We start from the raw sequence: 10,200 nt of genomic DNA, 5'->3' as shown, positions 1-10,200 counted from the left end.
AAGGAAGAAGGGAGGGACGGAGGGACGGACGGCTGGAAGGAATGAAATGAATGAAGGAGAGACGCTGTCCTTTTCCCCGTGTTTTCGGTTCCCTGCTCGCTCTCCCCGCCGGCTGCCAAGTAGCATCTCCTCCCAGCTCGGCCCCCGCCCCGCCCCCTAGCGTCGGAGCCCCGCAGCCAGCGGCTGGCGCCTATCTCTTTAAGTGACAGCTGTGGCTCGGGTCCCAGTCCGGAGCTTGACGTCAGTGCCGCCGCCCCGGCTGCGAGGAGTAGTTAGCGCCACCGTCCGCGCTCGGAGCTGGCTGCGCGCTCGCAAGCTGCTGGGGCGGCGAGTTTTCTTTGCTCCGGCCCCTCCTCCCGCCCTCCCCGCGGGGAGCCGAGCGGCCGCCTAACAGCCTCTCGCAAGTCTCTCTCACACTTCCCCGCCGTCACCCCAAAGGAGCAGCCGCTCCTCCTCGCGCCTCTGCCGCCGCCGCGGCGCCCGCGAAGCTCTTCTCCCGCGCTTCGCTCCCCCGATGGAGCCCGGGCGCCGCCGCCGCCGCCGCTGCCCCGAGCCCTGAACGGGGACGCCCCGGCCGAAAGAACGTGCCGCCCGGCCCGAGGGCGCACCAGGCACACGCCAAGGCCTAGGGCCGCCGAGGGTGGAAGGCGCGGGCTTCGGGAAGGAGAAAGTGCTGCTCTCCCGGGTCACTTGGCCGGCGGCGGGGGGACCATGGCTTTGAAGGACACGGGCAGTGGCGGCAGCACCATCCTGCCCATTAGCGAGATGGTCTCCTCGTCCAGCTCGCCGGGCGCGTCTGCGGCCGCCGCCCCGGGGCCCTGTGTGCCCTCGCCCTTCCCCGAGGTAGTGGAGCTCAACGTGGGAGGCCAGGTCTATGTGACCAAGCACTCGACGTTGCTCAGCGTCCCGGACAGCACTCTGGCCAATATGTTCTCGCCCTCTAGCCCCCGGGGCGGCGCCCGACGCCGAGGAGAGCTGCCCAGGGACAGCCGGGCGCGCTTCTTCATCGACCGGGACGGCTTCCTCTTCAGGTACGTGCTGGATTATCTGCGGGACAAGCAGCTCGCGCTGCCGGAGCACTTCCCCGAGAAGGAGCGGCTCCTGCGCGAGGCCGAGTACTTCCAGCTCACCGACCTGGTCAAGCTGCTGTCGCCCAAGGTCACCAAGCAGAACTCACTCAACGACGAGGGCTGCCAGAGCGACCTGGAAGACAACGTCTCCCAGGGCAGCAGCGACGCGCTGTTGCTGCGTGGGGCGGCCGCAGCCGCGCCCTCGGGCCCGGGAGCGCACGGCGGCGGCGGCGGCGGAGGCGGCGCGCCGGACAAGCGCTCGGGCTTCCTCACGCTCGGGTACCGCGGCTCCTACACCACGGTGCGAGACAACCAGGCGGACGCCAAGTTCCGGCGTGTGGCGCGCATCATGGTGTGCGGGCGCATCGCGCTGGCCAAGGAGGTCTTCGGGGACACGCTCAACGAGAGCCGCGACCCTGACCGGCCGCCCGAGAAGTACACGTCCCGCTTCTACCTCAAGTTCACCTACTTGGAGCAGGCTTTCGATCGCCTGTCCGAGGCTGGCTTCCACATGGTGGCGTGTAACTCCTCGGGCACCGCCGCCTACGTCAACCAGTACCGCGAAGACAAGATCTGGAGCAGCTACACCGAGTACATCTTTTTCCGTAAGTTCCCGGTCTCCGCATCTCCTACTTCTCCCCGCCCCTTCGCCGACCCGCGGCGGGTTTGAGCCCGGCTGGAACCCAGACGGGGCCGGTGTCCCGGGCGGGAGCTGGTTAACTAGTAAGTGCGAGGGGCTTTCCCTGCACGGCCCCGTCACGCTGCAGACACAATTTACGGTTTCGTCCCTTGTGATCTCCCTTTCGATTCCCGTCTTCTTCAACTCGAGAGCACGCAGTTCCCAACCAGTCCTCTTTCTTAACTTCATTGATTTTGCCCTCTCACCCTGCCCTGCTCTTGGAGGCGCTGGGCTCCCTTCTGCGGAGGGCGGGGGGAAGACGGGAGTCCAAAGCTGCGCGCATAGGTCCTCTTCCTTCTCTCTGCTTCCACGGAATTCCTGGGGGTTAACTTATGTGGGTCTCAGAGGTGTCCCTACAGAGGGCAGTTTGGCATCGAGGCATTACGGCGCACGCCAGGATCATCTCCAGTTGGTGCCTGTCTGGCGCAGGAGCTTACAATTACGGGTGTTTTCGGAAGGGGGCAACGAGAGAAGGGGCCACCGTGCCTCCTGAGCTGCCCAGGGGGCCGGGGCGTGAGAGCAGCTGGTGGGAAAGAGGTGTCCATCGACTCACAGAAACCTCAGATTTCCCCCACGCCGGTTGTCAGTAACTGCTGGGTGTTCTGAACAGCGGAGGGTGGAGGGAACTGGAGTTTGGATGTCTTCTGCTGTCAGGGTTGGAGATTAGGAACGGACGTTGTGCGTGTGCGTGTGCGTGTGCGTGTGAGTGAGATTGTGTTTCCTTTCTGGGCACCTCAAGTGCAAAAGGGGGATTGAGTCCACTTTCCCAGGGGGGAATGAAATGCCGTGGTTTTCTGAAATGAGAGAATGAGGGTGAGGATCCCGAAAGCATTTGGCATGGTGCTTTTTGTAGTGCGCTTCCGGAGGGGGCTCTGTGGATCAAGTTCAAGGACTACACCAAATATCACTGGGGCTGGGAGGATGGGCTCAGCACAGTAATCAGTGACGCTTACCAAACGAGGAGGGCCACAACCAGAGAGCTATTTGGACAAATGAAAAGCCAGCTGGGATGGCAGCAGGAACATCATTTGGCAAACGTTTGTTCTTTGGCTAAACACAAGAAACTTTAAAACTTGCCTGTAGAGTTAGGGAGAATATCATTGATAGCTTATGATAGAAATAGACCAGCTTTAATTGTATCTATTTCTTTTGGTAATTCACTCACTGGGAACTAGACAATTTATTGCACTTTATTTTGACTTGAGAAGTGGAAAGGACTTTTTTTTCTTTTTATTGCACAGGTGCAAGCTCATTGTATGTTCTAGTAACCTTGGAGATATGGTGACACAACACACCACACAGGGCCTTAGTGTTAGATTGTCTTTTTTAATAGTGCTGGATTTCCCGTGAAAACCATTTCACAGAGAAGCAAAGAAAGTGCATGTTGTAGTGGTAGATAAAAATCTAATTGTCTTCATTATATCAAGGTATTATTTGTTGCACAGTAAAAAAGTTTGATAGAAAAGTAGCCTAAAGGAAGGTGATATTTTATTGCTTACATAAAATTGGGATCCCTTCAATAGATATTAAGTAATTAAAACATTTTTTAGCATCACTGTTTACATCTTATCCTTTATCAATGGGACCTTTATTAGCATTTTAGCTCTTAAACATTTATGTCATTCCAACATGGGTGTACTTCCAAGCATTTTAGAAGATGAGATGAACTTTTGACTCTCTTTTGACTAGAGGTTTTTGTTAGAGAAGATAGGAGCATAAGTGCTCAGTGGTTAAGATTCTTGCATTTTGCGATCTTTCACAGTGTTGGCCTTTCTTTTTCCCCTAGAGAGTTGTGGACTTGAACATGTTTATTTTGTTTATAAAGAGAACATAGGTTGTCTCTAAATTTTGAAAACACGTCCTTAAAATACTTTATTGCAGTGGGAAACTCATGCAATTTAACTAATAAGGTAATTTGAGAGATATTTGGAATTTAGGATATTTAACTTCTGGAGCCAGAAGAAGTGTTAAATAAAATAAAATATCTGTGTTACAAATAACTATGTGCAGAGTACTCACATAACTAATGAGCTCTGAGCTTCATTCATAAAAGTCCTAGAAATCTAAGCAACCCACAGCCTTCTTCATTGATTATTCTGTGGGGGAAAATACACAATCCCAGGTTAAATAATGTTCTCCTGAAGTGGTATTCTAGTCATTGACTAACCAAATGTAATATAAAACCTATTTGTGATGTAAAATTTATCTTGAATCCTATTGTATATGCATTTATTTTATGTTTTGTATAGATTGTAGCATATTTTCACAGATTATTTTGCACAGGATTTCTTTTAATATTGGTGAATGAAAATACACTGTAAAGTTTTTATATTTCCATTCCCTTCAGCTTAAGTAATGATATAAGCATACAGAGTATAATTATTTTGTTTAGCAGTCTCTATTTAAGAAAACTATTCAGTATTATTCATAAAAACAAAATTAGTGAATGAATTTGTTTGTCCACTATGTTTTAGAGGTAGAAGGAGGTCGTATTGTTTTTTATTTCCCCTTTGACACAGTTTTTTCAACAAATATTTATTTTAGTGTATAACATGTATCAGTCATTTTAACCCCTTTTAAAATTCTGGCTATGTGTGAAATTAGCAGCATAAAGATGCTCTGAAAACTATAGAATTGTAGTTTATACACTGGAACATCAATTTCAGCTCTTTACTCCCCCTCCCCCTTTGCCCCTGAATTTCTATATAGATGGGAAGAGAGTGGCAAATGGTTTGGTAATCTCAGACACTGCCATGGCCAAATGTGTGATCTTGCTTAAATTATTTACTTTTTCTGAGTCTCCATTCCTCTACCTGTATTACAATGGGGGTTATTATAGTTCCAATTTTTTTTAAGATTTTATTTATTTATTTGGCAGAGAGAGACACAGCCAGAGAGGGAACACAAGCAGGGGCAGAGGGAGAGGGAGAAGCAGGCTCCCCGCTGAGCAAGGAGCCCGATGCCAGACTCTATCCCAGGATCCTGGGACCATGACTAGAGTGGAAGGCAGACGTCTAACTGACTGAGCCACCCAGGCGTCCCTATAGTACCAATTTTATAGGATTTGAGAATACATGTAAAGTCCTTAGACCAGTGCTTGACATATAATAAAAGCTTAACAAATGTTAGTGGTTACAATTATAAGTCATATTATACCAAGTTTATTATTCTTGTCAATATTAAATTTTAACTTTGTTACATACTAAGTAGAGTTGATTTAATTATAAAGTTTATTAGAAAATTATTTTGCAATTCAGTGATAACAATAAACTTTCAAAAGTTTGACATGACCAATTTAATAACAAGTTCTTTCTTGGAACTTGGATTTTTCAGGCCAAGTTCAAGTCACCTAGGTTTGCCAGTCATACTACAGTTAGTTTTTTGGGTCAACTCCAACAGAACTCTTTTCTCATTCAGGGCCAAGAAGTGTTTTAATGCTGTCTACTAGGACTTGAAAGTTTGGTAATATTTTCTGACAAACACTGAGCTAGATTCATCATCTCCTTAAGTGCTGGTATCCAGGTCATTGGGTTCCAGTGCTCAAGGTTATATACAGGCTATTAAACATTTAATACCAACTTCATTTGGCTGGATGGACACTTTTATCTATTCTCAGTGTTAACTCATTATTTTACCAAGTCTTTTAGACTCTGCAACCTATACTAATGATATTACCATTCCATATCACTCTTTTAATACTGAAGATTGTCTTTTCTCGAAGGAAAGCAGAGTGATTTCTGTGCTTTTTGTTTTTTGGGTGGAGGGTGTCTGTTAAGTGTGCTTGTGGCTGTTTTTAGCTGTATCTAGAAGACAAGGCATTTTATGTTGGCATCGTACTACATCGACAATAAACAGTTATAGGCTTGGCATGTGATATGTAGACTACCCATAGTTAAAATAAACATTATATATATCCTTTATTTCTCACAATCAGGTGTTTACAGAATGGTAGTACTGCTCTTATTTCAAGTCCTTCCAGTTTTGTACTCCATAGGTTGGTTGAGTAATATTTGGTGTGAAAGTATACATTTCTCTAGGATGCACTTGATATACTTTAAGTTTGGTGTACATTTTTTTTTTGTTGTGACGTATGAGAGTGCCAGATCTAGGAATTAATGCTATTATTGAACTGGGCTGTGAATTCTGATTTGTCAAAATGGATTCTTATATCTACTCTTTCAAATCTGTTCTGATTTACTTGACTGTGTTGGGTTGAAGATAGCTAGTTGAGTTGAAAATATTCAAATAGCTATTTAGTCCTATGTTAGCAGCCCTGTTGTATTCAAAGCTTTCTAACAAACATCTTCAAAAAGTTATCTATTTAGATGCATACCTTTATTTTATTTATTTATTTATTTATTTTATTGTGTTATGTTAATCACCATACATCATTAGTTTTTGATGTAGTGTTCCATGATTCATTGTTTCCGCATAACACCCAGTGCTCCATGCAGAACGTGCCCTCTTTAATACCCATCACCAGGCTAACCCATCCTCCCACCCCCCTCCCCTCTAGAACCCTCAGTTTGTTTTTCAGAGTCCATAGTCTCTCATGGTTCATCTCCCCCTCCGATTTCCCCCCCTTCATTCTTTCCCTCCTGCTATCTTCTTCTTCTTTTTTTTTTTTTTAACTTATATTGCATTATTTGTTTCAGAGGTAAAGAATTTTATAAAAGAAAAGTAAAATTAAAAAAATCACCAACAGTAACTGCTAATAAAATCTTGATTTATTCTCTTCCAGTCTTTTTTCTATGCATTGTTGTTGTACTATACAAATGGTTTGTATGCTGTCTTTGTTTTGTTTTGTACATTTATTATACTTATTGACATTTCCCCCATGACATTAACATTTTTACTGACATCTTAGATAATAAAAGTATAATACATGTCCTTTACCACAGACAGTATTATAAATAAATGTTGATGTTAAATACTTTCCCTGTAAGCTTAGAAAAAAAGTTGATTTTTTTTCAAAATACAGAACGTGTAATAAAAAGAACATTTACCGTATACCTAATTTTTTGATGTGCTTTATACACATTACTTATTTACTTCTTCCTTGAGCTTGGTTCCCTGATACTCCAGTTAGGAAACTATGATTTGAAAAGGTTAAATAACATCCCTGGGTCATAGACCTATATGGGGCTGTGATGGAATTTGAATAGTTCTTACTTCAAAGCCCTTCCTCCTAAACATATAAAAACTATACCTGTTTCATGCAATTTGACAAGTATATTTCAATGTCCACTGAGTACTTAGAACTTAGCTCTATAAACAAAAAAAGGTAGTGTGAACTATGTATGAATGAATCAAATATTTCTACATTAAATTTCCATAAGAATACAGTAAATACATATTTTGTGTCTTTATTTGATAAAAGGGTTAATTTTTATTGCATAAGGCTACCATATTTATGAATGTTTTTTAAACTAAAGAAAACAAACCATTTGACTCAATTCAGGACTTTTTTGGGGGAACAAGTAATATTTATAAGTTTGATAAACTGGCTTAAATTTAGACAGTGCTAAGGTAGTCGCATACTCCTTTTCTATAGAAAATTCATTTTCACTTTGTGTATTAGAACTCATTTTATATGTTTGTATGTTCTTTTCTTAGAAGGTGGCATAATGAAGAGGCAAAATTTTAGTTGAAATCAGTTTTGTTAATTACATATAGTCTGTTGGTTCTGGATATTGGTTAATGACATTAAATTATATACTTAGTATAATTAAGTTCAAAACAGTATTAAATACCAGCTGGGTGTTGAGATTGACTCTCCCTCTCTATATATAATCTGTATATTATATGTATTGTATATAAATGTGTATTTGAAGTACTTGGAAAGTAGCATTATAGATTACCCTTCAATTTATATTTATTTACAGGTGTCATTTTCAAACCCTTGTTTGAATTGACTTCAGGGTATTTGAGTAAACTGTCAGCATTTAGTAGCAGCCACTATCCTGCAATACATGCTGGTGGCTTTTCCAGTCGAGTTCATTCTTTTAGTAGTGAGAGGTTGTGCCATCGGAGGTTTTGAAAGGAGTTGCCGAAAGATGAGAATAACTGTATTCATAGGATTTCAAAGTTACTCCAACAGATTAATTGCTTTACAAGTTCTAAGGGTAATGGTGAACCTCTCTAGCTGCTGACTTGATATACATGTCTTGTGCCTATCAGCTGTAAACTTCCCATCATTCACTTTTGTGTGGGAGCATTTCATGAAATCTAATTATCCTACAAGGCTAGTTGTATTTTGCACCTTCAAAAACAAAAGTAGATGAAGTATTTTATGCTGAGCTTGTATTATTTACAAGGTTGTATCCTAACCCATTGGGTTTAAGTGTATTCCTTGGTATCATAGTCATGCAACACTGAGTGACCCTTGCTGAGAATCCTTTTGCATTTAGTCTCTGCGCTTGCCTAGGTGAAGAGTCCATACTGCATTTCCTACAATATGCAATTTCCTTTCTCTCTCTTTATTCCTTTCTTGATAGATCCCATTTTTCCTAACTTTATTGAGCTATAATTGATATGCAACATTTAGTAAGTTTAAAGTATACAACATGTTCATTTGATACATTTATATCTTGCAATATGATTACCGCTGTAGCATTGGCCAATACCTCAATATCACATAATTACCATTCTTTTTTGTGGCCGGAACGTGTAAGATCTACTTTAACAACCTTCAAGTATATAGTACATTATTGTTAACTATAATCACAATGCTGTGCATTAGATTCCCAGAACTTAATGATCTGGTAACTGGAAGTTTGTACCCTTTGACCAACATCTCCCCATTTCCCCCATCTGTCAGCCCTTGGTAACCACCATTCTGTACTGTTTCTACAAGCTTTTTCTTAGATTCCATGTATAATTGGTATCATAAGGTATTTGTCTTTCTCTATCTGACTTATCTCACTTAGCATAATGCCCTCAAGGTGTGTACATGTTGTCACAAACGGCAGGATTTCTTTCTTTCTCTTGGCTAAATGATATTCCATTGGATATATACCACACCTTTTGTATCTGTTCATCCATTGACGGACACTTAGGTTGATTCCGTATCTTGGCTGGTGTGAATAGTGCTGCAATAAACATGGGAGTACAGATATCTCTTTGAGATCCTGTTTTCCTTTCCTTTGGCTATGTATCCAGAAGTGGCTTTGCTGGATCATGTGACAATCTCATTTCATATTGATCTTCTGCATTAGTCCTCTCCTTGAAAATTGACACCAAGTCTTACTTTTGTGTTCTCAGCTCCCAGTGCAGTGGCTAGTACACATTAAACACTCAACAAATATTTGTTTTTTGAAAAAGAGTGCAAATTAATGAATGAACTAGATATGTTGGCGGTTCCATTAAGGTAGTTACTGAATTAAGATTTAGTATCACTTCAATTTATTTATTTATTTATTTTAAAGATTTTTATTTATTTGAAAGAGAGAGAAGGAACAAGCAGGGAGGAGGGGCAAAGGAAGTGGAAGAAGCAGGCTTCCCGCTGAGCAGGGTTGGATCCCAAGACCCTGCAAGGGCTTGATCCCAGGAGTCTGGGATCATGACCTGAGCCAAAGGCAGCCGCTTAACCAACTGAGCCACCCAGGTGCCCCATCACTTCAATTTAAATAGAACTTATTGAGCAATTACCAGGCTACACCACCATGGGACAAGACATACAAATATGAATGAAAGAGGCCTTGCATTTAAATGGTGATCTCAGTGAACTTTGTGTAATTATGAATTATGTTACTAGGTATGAGTGTATTAGCAAGAGGCATGAGTAAAGACGTGAGAAGTTGTTACACAGGCACCTATAAAGAATAAAAATAAGTAAAATGTTAACAAAAATAGAGGCAGATTAAAATAATGTTATAAATGAACTTGTTAGCATTGTAAACATACACACAGATCCCCACACACATTTATTTATATTTAAATGATGTGAAGAATGTTGGGCAAATGCTCTGAGCTGCAACCTATCTGCAGTCACATTGCTGAGTACTTGCCTTTCAAAACATCTAAGATGTAGAGTGGCTGCTACCTCCAGACATAGTCAGACCCTATTGTGGTGTAATATAAGGTCAGGAATTATGTGACTATCCTGGTAGGTATTTACAAAGTTGAGGATCTGGTTAATTCTATATTGCAATCTCAACTCTTAGTTTTTAAAAGTTACTTTAAAATACACTTAACAGCTTTGCTATTTTATGATCAGTATTGCAATATCAATTTTACTTATATTCATTAACCTTGTGTCAAGATAGTTAATAAAAATAAATCAACTTTGCTGGCTATTGCCAGCACACACTTCATGATAATGGTAGGATGCTCATTATTTCAGTGTTTATTCACCAAATTTAGTTCAATGCTTGTTCAGCAGTTAACTTAGAATGCTATTTCCACCATATTGTAACCATTCTCACATTAAAATCTATTTACATTGGGGGA

General features: G+C 42.3%; 1 protein-coding gene across 2 annotated transcripts in view; it reads left to right on the top strand.

Annotated features, from left to right (window-relative positions):
- Window positions 1-249: 249 nt before the first annotated feature.
- The window catches only part of KCTD8 (potassium channel tetramerization domain containing 8), a 229,934-nt gene continuing 219,983 nt past the window's right edge, over window positions 250-10,200 (top strand). The window contains exon 1 of one of the 2 annotated variants that reach the window (XM_078068563.1): window positions 250-1,675. In XM_078068563.1, coding sequence (XP_077924689.1) covers window positions 712-1,675 — 964 coding nt within the window. In that variant the 5' untranslated portion in view covers window positions 250-711. The remainder of the gene's footprint in view (window positions 1,676-10,200) is intronic. The other variant, XM_078068562.1, reaches the window with a different exon arrangement.

This window comes from Halichoerus grypus, chromosome 3 (genome assembly GCF_964656455.1).
Source record: "Halichoerus grypus chromosome 3, mHalGry1.hap1.1, whole genome shotgun sequence".
Lineage (NCBI taxonomy): Eukaryota > Metazoa > Chordata > Mammalia > Carnivora > Phocidae > Halichoerus > Halichoerus grypus.
This window is presented reverse-complemented; position numbering and strand designations above follow the sequence as displayed.